This window comes from Pristiophorus japonicus, chromosome 5, assembly GCF_044704955.1.
Source record: "Pristiophorus japonicus isolate sPriJap1 chromosome 5, sPriJap1.hap1, whole genome shotgun sequence".
NCBI classification, from domain to species: domain Eukaryota; kingdom Metazoa; phylum Chordata; class Chondrichthyes; family Pristiophoridae; genus Pristiophorus; species Pristiophorus japonicus.
Genome location: NC_091981.1, coordinates 80,222,197 through 80,241,861, shown reverse-complemented (window position 1 = coordinate 80,241,861; position 19,665 = coordinate 80,222,197). Strand labels below are relative to the sequence as shown.

At 45.0% G+C, this 19,665-nt stretch overlaps 1 protein-coding gene across 3 annotated transcripts in view; it reads left to right on the top strand.

The window, feature by feature from the left end:
- The window catches only part of LOC139264385 (triple functional domain protein), a 760,938-nt gene that overhangs the window by 495,026 nt on the left and 246,247 nt on the right, over window positions 1-19,665 (top strand). For all 3 annotated transcript variants that reach the window (XM_070880754.1, XM_070880753.1, XM_070880752.1), the window contains 5 exons: window positions 442-511; window positions 10,770-10,859; window positions 11,913-12,005; window positions 12,346-12,457; window positions 12,907-13,097. In XM_070880754.1, the coding sequence (XP_070736855.1) occupies window positions 442-511; window positions 10,770-10,859; window positions 11,913-12,005; window positions 12,346-12,457; window positions 12,907-13,097 (556 nt within the window). The remainder of the gene's footprint in view (window positions 1-441; window positions 512-10,769; window positions 10,860-11,912; window positions 12,006-12,345; window positions 12,458-12,906; window positions 13,098-19,665) is intronic.

The window sequence follows — 19,665 nt, the reverse complement described above, 5'->3', positions numbered from 1 at the left end:
TTTTCCATAGCTACAGCTAAATGAGAGAGACATACATACCCTAGTTCCAATGATACCATTGGTTTGGATGAAATTAGCTGATTTGTCTACAACTCATGCTCAGTTTACAAGACAAACTTGAGCAATGGAAATATTAGTACAGTAAAGAGTGTCGATAGAGATAGATTATATAGAGAAATAAAAGTGAACCATTCTACCTTTAGCATAAACATACTTTATTTTTTTAAAGGAAATATATAAATAGTGCAGTATAAATTGAGGGTTATAATTTGAATTCTTGATATCACAACATTGTACACCTCCTTTGCAAACCCTTTGTAATATGACTGGCATGATATCCTCATCATATTGATTTGACTGCAGACCATCCTGGTTGTAAGCTGTAATCTAAATTATATTTTTCAATTGTTTGATTTTACGTACTTCAAAATATCTCTGCAGTTTATTTCTGAAAGAGCTGGAGAAGTATGAGCAGTTGCCAGAAGATGTGGGTCATTGTTTCGTCACCTGGGTAAGTCATTTGTCACTTTCAAGGCCTCTTTGCACAAGGTAATTATAAAAATTATAGCACTACGATAGACAGTTGCTGCAGTGTAGCTTTACAGTTAAAATATTTATTTATACAGTACAAAAGTAATATTCTTCACCACTGTATATCTGAGTGCCAATATATTAAAAATTGTTGGATCTTTACCACGCCATGAATCATATTCGATGTTGCAATTAGAAATTGGCTTATCAACGACTCATCCTGGTATCCAAAAAATTCATCTATTTATCAGAATAAGTTAAAATACTTTGTTGGAGCTCCCTGAAGGATTAGTTGTGAAAAGCAGGTGTATCTGAGCCTTCCACTGTTGTCCATGCTACTTTGTTAGCACATCTTAGAGCAGTAGTAAGGTTGCAAAAATTACCCTTTGTCCTGTGGTCTAAGGAATGGAAAAATCAGCCAGAGTTCCTGCTTCTGATCACCAGACGGTGACTTCTGGTGTGCACATGTGGGCATCAGATGAAGACAGGATTGTGCTTGGCTGTGATGCCTCACAGTCAAACAGCTTACCAGTATGCCACCCTGTGAAGTCTTCTCCATTCATTCTTGCTCTTAGAAGAGCTGAAGTTGTTGATTTTCCAGGTATCAGCTGAATAAATGCAGTTACCATCATCAAAATTTTGTATAGTATATTCTAAGATGCAGTGGAAAATATTTTTCCTGGTGCCAAGTTTAGATATGATAAAAATAATTAACATTCATAGATGAAAAATCTTGAGATCTGCCGATCAACAAAAAGTTTTTTGATTTTCTCTTAGTGGACTGGTATATTCACATTTTCCAGCTGGGACAATAGGCATAGCAAGTTAATGAAAGTTCACATGTATATTCTATTAAAAGTATTCAGCCCTGCTAAGAACTCATGATTACCTAATTTTGTTTAAAAATCTGAGCTATTTTGATGTTTGCCACTTCTTTTAAAAAACAAGAATCACAAGTCCATATATTTAAATGGGTTCCAATCATTCTCACACCCAAATCAAAATTGACAAATAGCATCATCATTCTAAATCTCCAAGAATTTCTCTGATGTTGAAAGTGAACAAGCTGTTGTTTAAATGGAATGAGAGTGCAGGATAATGTGCCTTATGAGTTAATAGAAGTTCACTTCTATGACATTCTAAATATAACATTCAGCTGAATATTGCATTGTCCTACAGAGGGTAGTGTGCCTGGAGAACTGAATGTTTCCTTGTATATTCCGTGTAAATATTAACATGAGACTGAGGGAGGGGAAATTGCACCTTTCTTTAAGGCCCATTACCACCTCTAATGGGGCGGTAAGGCCTTTCTGCCCGGGGACAGGCTCCCGAGCCGGGTGCGGCAGGAACGAGTTTCCGCCTGTCCAGAGTCCCCTTACCGCCTGGCGGCAACCACTTAACTCCCCGCGGGAGCGTGGCCGCCGCTGGTTGGTGCCTCTGATGGCTTCACAAGGCGGGAAACTGCCTGTGGCTGGGTGGCGTGGTCGCCATTTTGTTTTCATTGTCGGCCGACTCCTGAGCAGCCTCTGGCCCGGCTGAAGCCCTCCCTGGTGGCTCCACGACAGCCTCGCAGCATCTCTCTCCTTTAACTGAAGGGGAGGGATGTTGCAGCGCGGCACGTCCACATCACGCTGACGTCATCACCGCTGTGCTGACATGATCCTCTACTTTTCACAGTTCCTCTGCTGCTGTTGACCTGCTAAATTCTCCCTTGCTTCTGCCTTTAACACCCTTGTGCTCTTCAACTAACTCCCCATCTTCCACCCCTGCTACCCTGTCTTGTCACCGCCCCCCCCCGCCATCTCCATTTCTTCAAGTCAGAGGGCCTCAAGAGTATGCCTATTGTTCACTTAGTCAAATCATTCACCACTTAGTCTGACTTAACCTAGTCTCCCAAAACCTAGTCTCCCAAACATTCCAGTTGTAATCCCCTGTTGCACTGCAGTTTCTCTCGCACCTCTCCCTTGCCCTTTCCAAGTTCCTCATCCTGCTCCCTTGACGCACCCCCAACCCACTCTAGTTGATATCATCAATGGCTCCCTTTCCACAGGTGCCAGCCTGCTTCCTTCTAAAACAATCTCAAAGGAACACTATTGGCTCATCCATCCTCTCCAACGAACAACTTTTCCTCTATGGTCCTTGAATGTGTCATCACCTCCTAGCTCGATGTCCAGCTCTACCAAAACTTCCTGTTGAAACCCTTTTTTCTGGTCTCCACCCTTCTTGCTTTTGTTACCACTAGATTCAATTTCACCGAAACCTTCCTTGTTGCCCTCCTAAATTCTACCCTCCATAAACTCTCAAATTAGCTGCTTGTATTCGGGCCTGTATTAAAATCCTGGCCCCTATCCCTTTTCCCTGCCGACCTATGTTGTATTCAAGATCATAAAGGGTATACACAAAATAAATGTCAGTATGTTTAATATAATCGCAGATTCTACACCCAGAGGGCACAGCCCCAAAATTAGAACAGACAGTTTAGATTTAACAATTTAGTGGGTGTTAAATGTTTGAGATGGACTACCAAGGGAGGCAGTGGGGACTGACTTGTATCAACAAATTCAAGAGAGAATTAGAAAAGTACCTGATAAAAAAAAAAATTGATAAAGGATTATGTGAGATATTATTGGATATGATAGTCTAGATTTTCCAATTCTAATGCAGCTCAAATGAGTGAGTGTGTCAGTATGAGTCAGAAAATCTAGGTTGATTAGTTCTTTTGTACATTGGTTCTCAGTCCCCCAAAACATTAAATTTCAAATCTTTGCTCATAAAATCTTTCCACAGCTTTGACCCACACTAACTCTGCAGCCTTCTCAAGCTTTATACCCCTTCCCATGCTCTACCGTCCTCTGATTCTGGCCTTCTGTTTATCACCCTCCCCTTCAGCCATTTTGTCTTCACACTCTCCCTGAACTCATCCATCTTGCTGCTTCTCTACTATCCTTCAAAAGCTTCCTTAATCACTTCCTCTTTTAATGTTCTCCTATTACTAAATAGTGTCTTGTCATCTCTGTGAAGTACTTTGGGACATTTGTTATGTAAAGGCACTTTAAAAATGCAGATCGTGTTAATATACATTTCATCCCAATCTACTTGTTATGTCGATGGTTTATGACTAATGGAAACACAAGATTTCCTTTAAAATTCTGTCAAATAACACAGGGTAACAAGTTATATTAGAAAACACCTGTGTTGCAAAAATAAATACATATGACTATGGATTAATAGAGAAATACAAATTCTAAACTTTCATTCTTTCAAATTCTGTTCATGATTATACTGAAAATAAAACGTCATTTGGCAACTGTTTTTCCTCAGCTGCTCTCACGCTGTAATTTTCCTTGTTTATGCACTTTTCTCAGACAAGAGAACAGTAAAGAGGCCTCCATCAATACGGATCTTTAGCTAGACACTAGCAATTAATGATTGGTACTGATTTACACTCTCTGGCTACTGCTCTGCACAACCTCCAAGCAGCATGATTCAGACGGGTCCAACAAATGGCACAAATGTCGTCCTTTATTAAAACAAAATGACTTTTTCCACTGTAGCAGTGACTCTTAGTTTGGGTTAACTATAAGCAATAGCACCTCTCTTGATATCTCATTCAAGGGGCTATTCGTCTTGTGTAAAGCTCGACAAGGAATGTCTGCCTTATTCTTCACCTGATGTTTACATGCACATTTTCCAGCACAATTCACCAAGGGGGTTTGAAGGGGGACTGTTATGTATGTAAACCTGTAAATACCATGTCTAACCACCAGAGGGCTTATCCCCTGGAGTTCCAAGGGATCCCACAATCCCCTGGGAGCACCTGTATATAATGAGGCCTCACAGGCTGGAGAGGCACTCTAAGATCTGTAATAAAGGACTACGGTCACACCTTACTTTGAGCTTGCAGTATCTAGTCTGACTCTTTATTCAAGACATAACAACTGGCGACGAGATACAAATGACGAGCCCCACCGCAACAGTGCAGAGAACCGTGGGCATCCTGGAGAAATTTTCAAAGGGAGATGATTGGGAAACCTTCGTGGAGCGATGCGACCAATACTTCGTGGCCAACTAGCTGGAAGGAGAAGCGAACGCTGCCAAACGAAGGGTTAAGGTTAGGATTCTCCTCACCGCTTGCGGGGCACCAACGTATGGCCTCATGAAAAATCTGCTCGCTCCAGCGAAACCCACAGACAAGTCATACGATGAGTTGTGCACACTGATCCGGGAGCATCTAAACCCGAAGGATGGCGAGGTATCGGTTCTACACGTACAAGAGGTCTGATGGCCAGGAAGTGGCGAGCTACGTCGCCGAGCTAAGGCGCCTTGCAAGACATTGCGAATTTGAAGGACACTTGGAGCACATGCTCAGGGACTTCTTTGTACTTGGCATTGGCCATGAAGTAATACTTAGCAAGCTTTTGATTATGGAGACCCCAACTTTGAGTAAAGCCATAGCGATAGCCCAGGTGTTTATCGTCACCAGTGACAATAGCAAACAAATTTCTCAGCACACGAGTGCTACTGCAAGTACTGTGAACAAAGTAATGTTGTTTTCGAATCGAAATGTACAGGGCAGGGCTTACACGCCTGCAGCTGCACGTCAGCAGATGACTCAGAGTCCACCATTAAGGGTGGTGAATACAAGGCCATTAACACCTTGTTGGCGCTGTGGAGGTGATCATCGTTTCTATTCATGCCACTTCAAAGGATATGTTTGCAAGGGCTGTGAAACAATGGGACACCTCCAACGTATGTGCAGACGAACTGCTAATCCTGCAAACCACCATGTTGCAGAGGAGGACAGATCCACAGTGGATCACGACGAACCAGAGCCTCAGACCGAGGAGGCAGAGGTATATGGGGTGCACACATTTACCACAAAGTGTCCCCCGATAATGCTGAAGGTTGAATTAAATGGACTCCCGGTGTCCATGGAGCTGGACACGGGCGCAAGCCAATCAATAATGAGCATAAATTATGATGTAACAAGGCCTCAAGGCCAGCCCTGACTCCCATTCGTACTAACCTGAGAATGTACACAAAGGAACTGATTCCCGTAATTGGCAGTGCTACCGTAAACGTCTCCTACGATGGAGCGGTGCACGAGTTACCACTCTGGGTGGTACCGGGCGATGGCCCCACGCTGTTTGGCAGGAGCTGGCTGGAAAAGATATGCTGAAACTGGGACGACGTCCGAGCGCTCTCGTCCGTCGAGGACACCTCTGGTCCAGGTCCTAAACAAGTTCCCCTCGCTGTTCGAACCAGGCTTCGGGAAGTTCCAGGGAGCAAAAGTGCAGATCCATTTGATTCCGGGGGCGCGGCCCATCCATCACAAGGCGAGAGCGGTACCTTATATGATGAGAGAGAGGGTGGAGATCGAGCTGGACAGGCTGCAACGAGAGGGCATCATTTCGCCGATCGAATTCAATGAGTGGGCCAGTCCGATTGGTCCAGTCCTCTAGGGAGACGGCACCGTCAGAATCTGTAGTGATTACAAAGTAACTATCAATCGTTTCTCACGGCAGGATCAATACCCGCTACCGAAGGCAGACGACCTATTTGTAACACTGGCGGAAGGGAAAACATGACGCAGACGCTGGAGAAATCATCGAAAGGCCTCACCTGCATCAACACGCACAAAGGTCTCGTCATTTACAACAGATGCCCGTTTGGGATTCGATCGGCCGCGGCGATATTCCAGGGGAACATGGAAAGCTTGCTGAAGTCGGTCCCGCGCACCGTGGTCTTCCAGGACGACATCTTGGTTACAGGTCGGAACACCGTCGAGCACCTGCAGAACCTGGAGGAGGTTCTTAATCGTGTGGGGCTCAGGCTAAAATGCTCTAAGTGCGTTTTCCTGGCGCCTGAAGTGGGGAGAAGAATCGCGGCAGACGGCATCAGGCCCACTGATTCGAAGGCCACAGAACGTGACAGAGCTGCGGTTGTTTCTAGGACTCCTGAACTATTTTGGTAACTTCTTACCAGGTCTTAACACATTGTAAGAACCACTGCACTCTACTGCGTAAAAGAGATAAATGGGTATGGGGTAAAAGCCAAGAAAATGCCTTTGCGAAAGCTAGGAAGCTGTTATGTTTAAACAAATTGCTTGTGTTGTACGATCCATGTAAGCATTTGGTACGAGCATGTGATGCGTCGTCGTATGGGGTCGGGTGTGTATTGCAACAAGCTAATGAACTTGGTTGCTTATGCATACAGAAGTCTGTCTAAGGCCAAGAGGGCCTACAGTATGATCGAAAAAGAAACGTTAATGTGTGTTTACGGGGCAAAGAAAATGTATCAATATCTGTTCGGGCTCAATTTTGAATTGGAAACCGACCATAAGCCGCTTATTTCCTTCTTTTCTGAAAGCAAGCGGATAAATACGAATGCATCGGCCCGCATCCAGAGATGGGCGCTCACGTTGTCCGCATACAGCTATGCCATCCGCCACAGGCCAGACACAGAAAACTGTGCCGATGCTCTCAGCAGGCTGCCATGGCCCACCACAGGGGTGGAGATGGCACAGCCCGCAGATTTAGTCATGATAATGGAAGCATTCAAGAGTGAGCAGTCACCTGTTACCGCCCGACAGATTAGAACCTGGATGAGCCAGGACCCCTTACTGTCCTTAGTAAAAATCTGTGTGTTCCACGGGAGTTGGTCTAGTGTCCCGTTAGAGATGCAGGAAGAAATAAAGCCGAACCAGTGGCGCAAAGATGAAATGTCCATACAGGCAGACTGCCTCCTATGGGGTAATCGGGTGGTTGTGCCAAAAAAGGGCAGAGACACTTTCATTTGTGATCTCCACAGTACCCACCCAGGCATTGTAATGATGAAACCGATAGCCAGATCCCACATGTGGTGGCCCGGTAGCGATGCAGACTTCGAGTCCTGCATGCCCAAACGTAATACATGTTCACAGTTAAGCAATGCACCCAGGCCACTAAGTTTATGGTCCTGGCCCTCCAAACCGTGGTCCAGGGTCCATGTCGACTATGCAGGCCCATTCTTGGGAAAAATGTTCTTAGTGGTTGTAGATGCATACTCCAAATGGATTGAATGTGTGATAATGTCGGCAAGCACATCCGCTGCCATCACTGAAAGCCTACGGGCCATGTTTGCCACGCACGACCTGCCTGATGTCCTTGTAAATGACAATGGGCTGTGCTTTACCAGTGCCGAGTTCAAGGAGGTCATGACCCGCAATGAGATCAAACATGTCACCTCTGCCCCGTTTAAACCAGCATCCAACGGTCAGGCAGAACAAGTAGTTCAAACAAGCAGAGCTTGAAGAGGGTAATTGAAGGCTCACTGCAGACTCGCTTATCCCAAGTCCCGCTCAGTTACCGTACAAGACCCCACTCGCTCACTGGGGTCCCTCCCGCTGAACTGCTCATGAAAAGGGCACTTAAGACAAGGCTCTCGTTAGTCCACCCTGATCTACACAAACAGGTAGAGAGCAGGCGGCTTCAACAGAATACATATCATGATCGTGCAAAAGTGTCATGCGAAATTGAGATAAATGATCCTGTATTTGTGTTGAACTGTGGACAAGGTCCCAAGTGGCTTCCTGGCACTGTTTTGGCCAAAGAGGAGAGTAGGGTGTTTGTGGTCAAACTCTTAAATGGACTCACCTGCAGGAAACACTTGGACCAAACAAAACTCAGATTTACGGACCATCCAGAACAACCCACTATCGACTCCACCTTTTTCGACCCTCCAACACACACACAAGTGGCAACTGACCCAGCGGTTGACCTCGAAGCAGAACCCATCACCCGCAGCAGCCCAGCAGGACTCACCATCCCCAGCAGTCCAGCAAGGCCAGCTGCACAGCAGCTCAGCGAGGGCCCAACAAACCACTCACCAAAACCAGCATTTGCACCGAGACGATCAACCAGGGAAAGGAAGGCCGCAGATCAACTCACATTTTAAATAGTTACACTGTTGACTTTGGGAGGGTGGGGGGAGTGTTGTTATGTATGTAAACCTGTAAATACCATGTCTAACCACCAGAGGGCTTATCCCCTGGTGTCTCAAGGGATCCCAAAATCCCTTGGGAGCACCTGTATATATGGAGGCCTCACAGGCTGGAGAGGCACTCTAAGATCTGTAATAAAGGACTACGGTCACACCTTACTTTGAGCTTGCCGTATCTAGTCTGACTCTTTACTCAAGATATAACAGGGACAGTAGCTGATTTTCAACCCCGCCCCCCTCACTAGCCCACCTTTGGTGTCCCCACTTCTGCTGTCACTGACATCAGCAAACAGATCAGGAATCAAACATGGTTTCCTGTTCTGTATGTATTCCAATTAAATATTGGGAGGACTGAAGCCATTCCTCGCCATGAACTCCGGTCTCTAGCCACTGAATCCATCTCTCTCTGGCCACTGTCTGACACCGAACCAGACTGTTTGCAACTATTTGACCCTGAGCCGAACTTGCATCTTCATATCTTCTCCATTACAAGGACCCCCTACTTCTACCTCTGTAACATCACCTGACTCCGCCCGGCCTTAGCTCATCTGCTGAAACCTTCATCTATGCCTTTGTTACCTCCAGACCTGACTTCTAATGTTCTCCTGGCCGGCCACCCACCTTGTACCCTACAGCTCATCCAAAACTTTGCTATCCATATCCCAACTTTCAACAAGTCCCATTCACCCATTTACCCATGTGCTCACTGACCTACATCGGCTCCTAGTCCGGCAAAGCCTTAATTTTAAAATTCTCATCCTTGTTTTCAAATCCCTCCATGGCTCTGCCCCTCCCTATCTCTGTAACCTTCTCCAACCCTACAACCCTCTGAGATCTCTGTGCTCCTCCAATTCTGGCCTCTTGCGCATCCCCGAATTTCTTCACTTCACGATTGGCAGTCAGCTGCCTTGGCCTTAAGCTCTGGAATTCCCTCCCTAAACCTCTCCACCTATGTACCTCTCTCCTCACTTTTAAGTTGCTCCTTAAAACTTACCTGTTTGACCAAGCTTTTGTTCATCTGTTCTAATATCTCCTGATGTGGCTTTGTGTCAAATTTGTTTGATATTCGCTCCTCTGAAGCGCCTTGGGACATTTTACGATGTTAAAGGAGCTATATCAATGCCAGTTGATCTATCATGACCACACCAATGGTACATTTGCCTGCTAAGCTGCAAGGGAGCAGCTTATCATTGTATGTCACAGCAACGTTATTGAGCTTTAATCCAAAGTGCCATTGGGTTTCCTTAAACAAAGAAATTGCAGAGTATTCTCTTTTCCAACCCCTCCCCCCACCAAACACCCTTGATTCATGGATTTTGCATAAACATTTTGTAATTCCTGTCATGGATGACCATTATAATGTCATGTTTACTGAAAAAGAAAGGGAGACTTGCATTTATAAAGCGTCTTTCACAACATCAGGATGTACCAAAGCGTTTAACAGCCAATGTCCCACAAACGTCAATGTGATAATACCAAGATAATCTTTTTTTAATGATGTTGACTGAAAGATAAATATTAGCCAGGACACCAGAGAGAACTCCCCTGCTCCTCTTCAAAATAGTGTAATGGCCACTTTTACATCCACCTGAGAGGGCGGACAGGAGCTTGGCTTAACGTCTTATCTGAAAGACGATACCTCCAATAGTGCAGCACTCCCTCAGCAGAGAGTGTGTGCGTTAGATTATGTGCTGATGTCTCTGGAGTGGGACTTGAACCCTCAATCTTCTGCCTCAGAGGCAAGAGTGCTACTACTGAGCCATGGCTGGTACCTGCTGTGATGTTTATGTGGTCCTGAAAGTTATATGCTAACGCTGGCTTTTCTTCTTGTATGTACTGTATACATATTTTCTGCTTAAAAAAGACTTGCCAAAATGCAAGGCAGGGCAGTGTAAAATACAATACACAATTTGTTTTTGAAAAAATCCTGAGATTGTCCTTTTTCCGTCCTCACACAAGCGAAGGGATGATGCTTGATCTCCTCTGTAAAAGGTGACCAGTATGAAGGTGTACATCATAGCTGCCTGTCTACATACACATATCTTACTATTATGCCGCATTTAAAAACCATTATTTTCTTGACTGAAATGCTAGGCTTGTTTCTGCATTTTTGTTGTCTCAAGATAGTTATTAACATGATTTTTGTTTAATTTTATTTTTCCCACATAAACTGATGCTCCAGATGTTAACATTCCTTTAGAATTTGACTAATGAGCCAATAAGAATGTGGTTTGTGACTGTCTTTTTTTTCTAAACAGGCTGACAAGTTCCAGATGTACGTAACATATTGTAGGAACAAGCCAGACTCCACCCAGCTCATATTGGAGCATGCAGGAGCATACTTCGATGTCAGTACCATTCATGTGTTTGTTGGTTTTTAACCCTTCCTGTTCATTCTCAGTATAAGGATCATTTTTAGTAATAAGATCTTAACTTTCTTTCAGTAAAATTTCAAAACTGAGGTTGATAGAGTTTTTTTAGGCGAGGGCATTCAGGGTTACAGAACCAAGGCGCGTAGAAGCAGTTACGATATAGATCAGCCATGATCTAATAGAATGGGGTCAGGCGGGAGGGGGGGGGGAAATAGGCTAGAGGGGCTGAATGACCTACTCTTATTCCTATGTTCCAGACAGGCAGGCAACCTGCTCTCTGGTCTAATAATGCTACGTACAGGTGAAAACGATCCCATTCATTTTTTCCTCTTCCTTGTGGGGAAAGACTTGGCTTCCTGTTAATTTCTCAATATGACTTCATTGGGATTGAAAACTCAGTACCATGGTTTGGGATGGGGAGTGGATTGGAAAGTCACAGACTTTGAAATTTCAGTGTAGAATCTCTGTATGCTGGAGAAAACCTTGACCTATGGGTTTCAGGATGGTCTACACCCCCTTCCTCTCTGTGATAATAACATGGACTACAGTGTTTAAAAATGAAAAACACATCAGTGCTAGGCTTGTCAGAAATCAATCACAAAAAATCGTGTAGAATTTGGTGACCCAAATTGGGTGTGATTCCAGTGTTTGCATAGCAAACGGCACACCAGAACAGAAAGACCAGGGCTGCCTGACAAAAAGTCGCGAATTCGTTTATCAGTGCCCAAATGCCCATGTAGACCGTGCGCAGGCTCTGCCCTGCTAAATTCGTTATCGTTGTGCCCATTTTACACCTGGAAAACAGGAGCAACGATGTTGAATTTAAACCCCAATGTTTCTTGAAGATGTGCCAACAGAATGCAGGTTTTCTCGATAGATTTTCAGCTATCAAAATTTGGAAGGGATGAGGACTGTTTGTACGTATTAAATTGATTTACACTGTGAATGCATTTTTCTTCTATATTTTCAGTATTAACTCCTGTATGATTTTTGCAATCAAAAAATACTTGTCTTTTTAAAAAAAAATAGGAAATACAACATCGTCATGGACTGGCCAACTCGATTTCTTCCTATCTTATCAAACCTGTACAGCGAATAACAAAATATCAGCTACTTTTAAAGGTAGGAGGAAGTAACATTTGGAAATGTTTTAAAACAGGACTAACCAGTAGTGTTGCAGAACTTAAAATGTAACATTTCTAACTGCTTACATGAGTGATGAATCTGCATATTTATTACAGATGGGCAGCTCTGCTTGTATTAGAATGCATACCAGAACTAAATATGCTATTTCACCATATCTGCATGTTATTGTTGGTGTATTTTGTATTGATGCCTAGACTTTTAATACATCAAGAAAGGTGTCAAATCAGTTCAGTGGAACTAGATCTTTTAGAATTTCTGTGTCTCTACTTTTAAATAGTAATAAAGCTGAGTTCTTTCTGGTTTTCTTAACTTGTAGGAACTGTTGACATGTTGTGAAGAAGGAAAGGGAGAAATTAAAGATGGCCTGGAGGTGATGCTGAGTGTGCCAAAGCGAGCCAATGATGCCATGCATCTCAGCATGCTAGAAGGTACGTCTTTCATTTACAGCTGAACACTAAGGTTCAAAATTCTTCTGAAATTGGCCAAAAGTGATAACTTATTTTTCATTTCATGTCTAGGTGCCTATATTTGGTTAATATCTCGAAGTAAAAATTACATTGTGTGAAATTATTGAAAGTTGCCTTATTTATTCAGATTTTATATAGTATCTGCTTGAAGTTATTGGCCATGTAAAGTCATAGCAAAATTCCTCCTTGAAATGTAACACTTCTGCAATAAAACAGACTTCCATGCCGTTTAGAGGAAAATAAGTAATATGTTCATTGTGTTTAATGTAAAGGCACATTCATGAAGAATATCTTCTTACTTGATCGGAATATTTGCACAAAGGCCTTTTTCAGCAAAATCAGAATGTAATAGGAATGACTTGTGATTGGATCTTAAAGAAAAAATATGAAAGAGTTGTTGTTGTTATCAGGCTTTGATGAGAATCTGGAATCCCAAGGAGAGCTAATCCTCCAAGAATCCTTCCAAGTGTGGGATCCTAAATCTTTGATCCGCAAAGGCCGAGAGAGACACCTCTTCCTGTTCGAAATGTCACTCATCTTCAGCAAGGAAATCAAAGATTCTAATGGGAGGAGTAAATATATCTATAAACACAAGCTGCTTGTAAGTACAATATTGGAAGTTGTTATGCTGGTGCTCCAGAATGAGGATGTAAATGCAGCCTTGTGTAGTTAAGGATGTGACTGATTAGAAAGATTTAGGATGTGACTGTTCACCAGAGCAGAGAAGTTTGAACTCTGATGAAAGGTTACTGTTTCAGATGGAACTAATCATTCTCTTTCCGTTGCTGATCAATCAGCTGTGCATTTTCAGCAGTTTCTATTTTTATTGGGGTGGGATTGCTTCATTGGTAATCCTCCATATAATGTAGAATATCGGCCATGTGCGCTCTCAACCAAGTCATAGATATCTGTCGTTGAAGTTGTCTTACATTAAGCGATCTTTTCCATGTCGTGTATATTTCCCTCCATGGGCTCCTCCCTTTAGTTTTCTTTAATAATTCTCATTGAACAGTCACTGCATATTGCAAGCCCTCTCCTTTTTCTTTTTGTATACGCATAAAAGTTTAAAGCAGCCTCATGATTTATATTCTCCATTATTTTTACAACAACAACTTGCATTTATGTAGCACCTTTAACATAGTAAAACATCCCAAGGATCTTCACAGGAGCATTATCAAACAAAATTTGACACCGAACCACATAATGAGATACTAGGGCAGATGATCAAAAGCTTGTTCAAAGAGGTAGGCTGTAAGGAAGAAAGAGAGGCGAAGGAGCTGAGAGCTGTTGGAAGGGAAGGGCACGGACGCCAATGGTGGAGCGATTAAAATCGGGAATGCGCATGAGGCCAGCATTGGAGGAGTGCAGATATCTCTGAGTGTTGTAGGGCTGGAGGAGGTTACAGAGCTAGGGGCAAGACCATGCAGGGATTTGAAAACAAGAATGAGAATTTTAAAATCGAGGCGCTGCTCAACCAGGAGCCAATGTAGATCAGCGAGCACACGGGTGATGGGTGAACTGGACATGGTGGGAGTTAGCATACGAGTAGCAGAGTTTTGGATGAGATTAAGTTTATAAAGGGTGGAAAATGGGAGGTCGGACTAGTCAATGGCTTTGGACTTCCTAATGTTTAGTTAGAGGAAATTTCTGCTTATCCAGGACTGGATATTGGACAAGCAGTGTGATAAATCAGACAGTGGCAGGTTCGAGAGAGGTGGTGGTAAGATAGAGCTGGGTGCCATACATGTGGAACCTGATCTGTTTTCAGATGATGTCGCCAAGGAGCAGCATGTAGATGAGAAATAGGAGAGGGCCAAGGATAGAAACTTGGGGAACACCAGAGGTAACAGTGGGGGAGCGGGAAGAGAAGCCATTGCAGCTGATTCTCTGGCTACGACTGGATAGATCAGAATGGAACCCGGATAGTGCAGTCCCACCCAGCTAGATGACGGAGGAGATGCATTGGTGGGGGTCGTGTGATCAGCCATGTCAAAGGCTGCAGGCAGTCAAGAGGATGGATAGTTTACCACGATCACATAAAATGTAATTTGTGACTTTGATAAAAGCCATTTCCATACTGTAGCAGATGCGGAAACCTGATTGGAGGGATTCAAACATGGGCACTGAATTTCCGGCGGAGTGTGTGCGGACCCGGGAAGGCATCGCAAAAGCAAGATTTCGGCACGCGATGCTCATGCACCGGATTTTCCGATCTGTCAAGTTTACCCATTGCTTGCCCAGCGAATGTCCTTAAAAAATCAGCGTAAGAGTTTTAAAACATATAAAAAAAACATATAAAAATAAAATTTAAAATCAATTTTTTCTGTTAAAAACCCTGCCCACTAAGGTAAGTTTATTTTAAACCCTAATTAAAAAACTTTTTTTTTTAAATCGGGAAAAAAAAATTTGTAACACGTTTATTAACTTTAATTTAAATTAATGTTAAATAAGTAATTATTTTAAATATTTTTTATTTTAGTTTTGGTGTTTGGGGGTGGGGAGGTGGGTGTGTATCTCATTCATAATAATGGGAACTCCGTAAGTATGAGTGCAGCTTCTCCCTGCGCATCTGCAAGATGTGAACGCGATCCGATGTGCAGGAGAGGAGGCCTCTGACTGGGATTGCTGGAGGGCGCAGCAGCAAAAAATAGATACGGATCTTGTTTACTATATTCTGGCGAACGCTCTGGGAAGCCAAGCACCGGGATTTCAGGCCCATGGAATTGAGAAAGATGGGCACGGATTTGGGCAACGACAGCATGTTCAAGGACTTTGCCGAGGAAATGGATGTTGGAGATGGAGATGCAAGGACAGAGGAGTCAAGGTTTTTTTGAGGAGAAACGTGTTGATGGCAGATTTGAAGGGAAGGGGGACAGTACCTCAGGAAAGAGAACCATTAACAATATCAGCTAACATGGGAGCCAGAAAAGGAATTTGGGTGGTCACCATTTTATTGGGAATAGGCTCGAGGGAGTGGGAGGTGGGTCTCATGGACAAGATGAACTCGGAGAGGGCATGAGGGGAGATAGGCGAGAAGCTAGGGCAGGGTGAGGGAGTGAAGTTTGCTCCAGTGGGTTAGGTGAAGGGAGGGAAGGGGCAGAAGCATCTGAACGGATGGTCTCAATCTTAGCTACACAGAGGTCCATGAGCTCCTCACACTTTTGAAGTGAGGATGAAGGAGCCAGGGATGAGGGGTTTAAAAATACAATTTGTAATAGTGAAAAGAAGCAGGGGTTATCTTTGCATTTCAGGATGATCCTGGAATAGAGAGCAGTTTTGGCAGACAAGAGCAGGACCCAATAATGCTTTATGTGGTCCAGCCAGATCTGACGATTAATGGCTATCCAGTTGCCCGCCATATGCGTTCAAGTCTGCATATCTTGGACTTAAGCGGGCAGAGCTGAGGGCCATACTGGGGGAATGACCAGAGTGAGAGAGAGTAATGGTTTTAATGGTGACTCGGGCATCAAAGGTGGAGGGGAGAGTGTGGTTGAGCTGATCAGTAGCTGCAGAAATGTTGTGGTGAATGGAGGGCCAAAGGCTGGACACTTGGGATTTTCAAAGTGCAGTTGTAAGTGAATTGAGAGTGAGGGTTTTCCAGGGGCGGACACAAAAGGAAGTAGGGTTGAGGCGGAGGAGGGAAAGTGATGTGGGTGAAGAGCGATACAAGGAATTGATCAGAGATTGTCTTATCTGTGATTGACACAATGTGAGTAGCAAATCCACGTGGCAAGGTCAAGGAACTGGCTGTGAATATGGTTGGGGAGTTTATATGGAGGGAGAGATTAAGCAAGGATAGAAGGGCAGTAAACTCAGAGGAGAAATAGCATGAGTTGAGATGAAGGTTGAAATCACCGAGGATGAGAAGTCGCTCAGTGCAGAGGCTGAGGGAGCAAAGCAGTGAAGATATCTTAGCGAGAAAACTGGCACTTTGGTAGGAGGTAGAGAACGAGGATTTCAAATGAGAGGCGAGAGGGGTGGAACAAGGTGAGATGCTCAAAGGAGGAAAAACATGCCAGAGGAGTAAGGGGACAGAGACAGACCAAGATCTGATTTGGTAATTAAAGCCACACTACCAGAAGAGTGGTTTGTGCAGGTAAGTGGTGGAAGGTATAGCTAGGTGGGGATGCTTTATTGAGGGGGAAGGTGTTGTGTATCTGTAAAGCATGCACTCCCATGTTCCGCCACCAGGAAGTGCATCCCCTGAAATTCCAAGGGATCCCAGCATCACTTGGGAGCACTGTATATAAGCCGGCCCCTAAGGCCTGTTCCTTACTCTGGAGTGTCTTAATAAAGACTGAGGTCACTGTTACTTTAACCTCCCTGTGTGCAGTCTCATCTGTGTTAAGAACACAATAACTGGCGACGAGTATACGAATCCAACGCAAAGATGCAGCAAACTGTGGGCATCCTGGAGAAGTTCTCGGAGGGTAAGGACTGGGAAGTTTATGTCGAACGGCTAGACCAGTACTTTGTAGCCAACGAGCTGGACGGAGAAGGAAGCGCTGCAAAAAGGAGAGCGGTCCTCCTCACGGTCTGCGGGACACCGACCTACAGCCTCATGAAGAATCTTCTGGCTCTGGTGAAACCCACAGATAAGTCTTATGAGGAGCTGTGTACACTGGTTCGGGAGCATCTTAACCCGAGGGAGAGCGTGCTGATGGCAAGGTATCGGTTCTACACGTGCCTGCGATCTGAAGGTCAGGAAGTGGCGAGCTACGTCGCCGAGCTAAGGCGACTTGCAGGACAATGTGAGTTTGATGGCTACCTGGAGCAAATGCTCAGAGACTTTTTTGTACTGGGCATTGGCCACGAGACCATCCTACGCAAACTTTTGACTGTAGAGACACCGACCCTCAGTAAGGCCATTGCGATAGCACACGGGTTTATGTCCACCAGTGATAACACCGAACAAATCTCTCAGCACACAAGTGCTAGCAATGTCCATAAATTAACTGGAACTGTATTTGCGAGCAGAAATGTACAGGGCAGAAACCACGAGTCTGCAACTGCCAGCAGGCCTCAGGTGACTGAGTCCGCAACAAAGGATGAATGCAAGGCAATTCACACCTTGTTGGTGTTGTGGAGGCTTCCATTCATGCCGCTTCAAAGGTTATGTTTGCAAGAGCTGTGGAACAATGGGGCACCTCCAACGAGCTTGCAGAAGAGCTGCAAGCTCTGCAAAACCTGCTAACCACCACGTGGCAGAGGAAGATCTGTCCATGGTGGATCAAAGCAATTTCGAGCCTCAGAGAGAGGAGGCAGATGCTGAAGTACACGGGGTGCACACATTTTCGACGAGATGTCCACCTATAATGCTAAATGTAAAATTGAATGGCTTACCTGTAGCCATGGAACTGGACACTGGCGCTAGCCAATCCATCATGAGTAAAAAGATGTTTGCGAGACTGTGGTGCAACAAGGCACTCAGACCAGCTCTGAGCCCCATCCACACGAAACTGAGAACGTACACCAAAGAGCTTATCACTGTCCTGGGCAGCGCCATGGTCAAGGTCACCTACGAGGGCACGGTGCACGAACTACCACTCTGGATTGTCCTGGACAATGGCCGCGCACTGCTTGAAAGGAGCTGGCTGGGCAAAATCCACTCCAACTGGGATGACATCCGAACGCTATCACATGTCGATGAGGCCTCATGTACCCAGGTTCTTAACAAATTTCCTTCCCTTTTTGAGCCAGGCATTGGAAACTTTTCCAGTGCGAAGGTGCGGATCCACTTGGTCCCAGAGGCACAAGGCGCGAGCGGTACCTCACATGATGAGGGAGAGAGTGGAAATCGAGCTGGACAGGCTGCAAATCGAGGGCATCATCTCCCCAGTGGAATTCAGCGAGTGGACCAGCCCGATTGTTCCAGTGCTCAAAAGTGATGGCACGGTCAGGATTTGCGGCGATTATAAAGTAACTATTAATCATTTCTTGCTACAGGATCAATACCCGCTACCTAAGGCAGACGACCTATTTGCGACGCTGGCAGGAGGTAAGACGTTCATCAAGCTCGACCTGACTTCGGCCTACATGACGCAGGAGCTGGAGGAGTTTTCGAAGGGCCTCACCTGCATCAACACGCACAAGGGATTGTTCATCTACAACAGATGCCCGTTTGGAATTCGGTCGGCTGCAGCAATCTTCCAGAGAAACATGGAAAGCCTACTCAAGTCGTTACCACACACGGTGGTTTTTCAGGACGACATATTGGTCACGGGCCGTACACCGTCGAGCACCTACAAAACCTGGAGGAGGTCCTCCAGCGATTGGATCGCGTAGGACTGCGGCTGAAGAGGTCGAAATGCGTCTTCATGGCAACAGAAGTGGAGTTTTTGGGGAGAAAGATCGCGGCGGATGGCATTCGGCCCACAGAAGCCAAGACAGAGGCTATCAGGAACGCGCCCAGGCCACAGAATGTCATGGAGCTGCGGTCGTTCCTGGGACTCCTCAACTATTTTGGTAACTTCCTACCGGGGTTAAGCACCCTTTTAGGATCCCTACATGTGTTATTGCGTAAAGGTGAGAATTGGGTATGGGGAAAAAAACAAGTAATTGCTTTTGAGAAAGCCAGAAACGTTTTATGCTCCAACAAGCTGCTTGTATTGTATAACCCGTGTAAAAGACTTGTGCTAGCATGTGACGCATCGTCGTATGGAGTCGGGTGTGTATTACAACAAACTAACGTTGCGGGGAAGTTGCAACCCGTCGCCTATGCTTCCAGGAGCTTGTCTAAAGCCGAGAGGGCCTACAGCATGATTGAGAAAGAGGCATTAGTGTGTGTTCGGGTTAAAGAAAATGCATCAGTACCTGTTTGGCCTCAAATTTGAGCTGGAAACCGATCACAAGCCCCTCATATCCCTGTTCGCTGAAAACAAGGGGATAAATACTAATGCCTCAGCCCGCATACAAAGGTGGGCACTCGCGCTATCAGCGTATAACTATACCATCCACCACAGGCCAGGCACCGAGAACTGTGCGGATGTTCTCAGTCGGCTACCATTGCCCACCACGGGGGTGGAAATGGCGCAGCCTGCAAACTTGTTGATGATGGCGCAGCCCGCAGACTTGTTGATGGTCATGGATGTTTGAAAATGATAAATCACCTGTCACGGCCCGCCAGATTAGGACTGAACCAGCCAAGATCCTCTGCTGTCCCTAGTAAA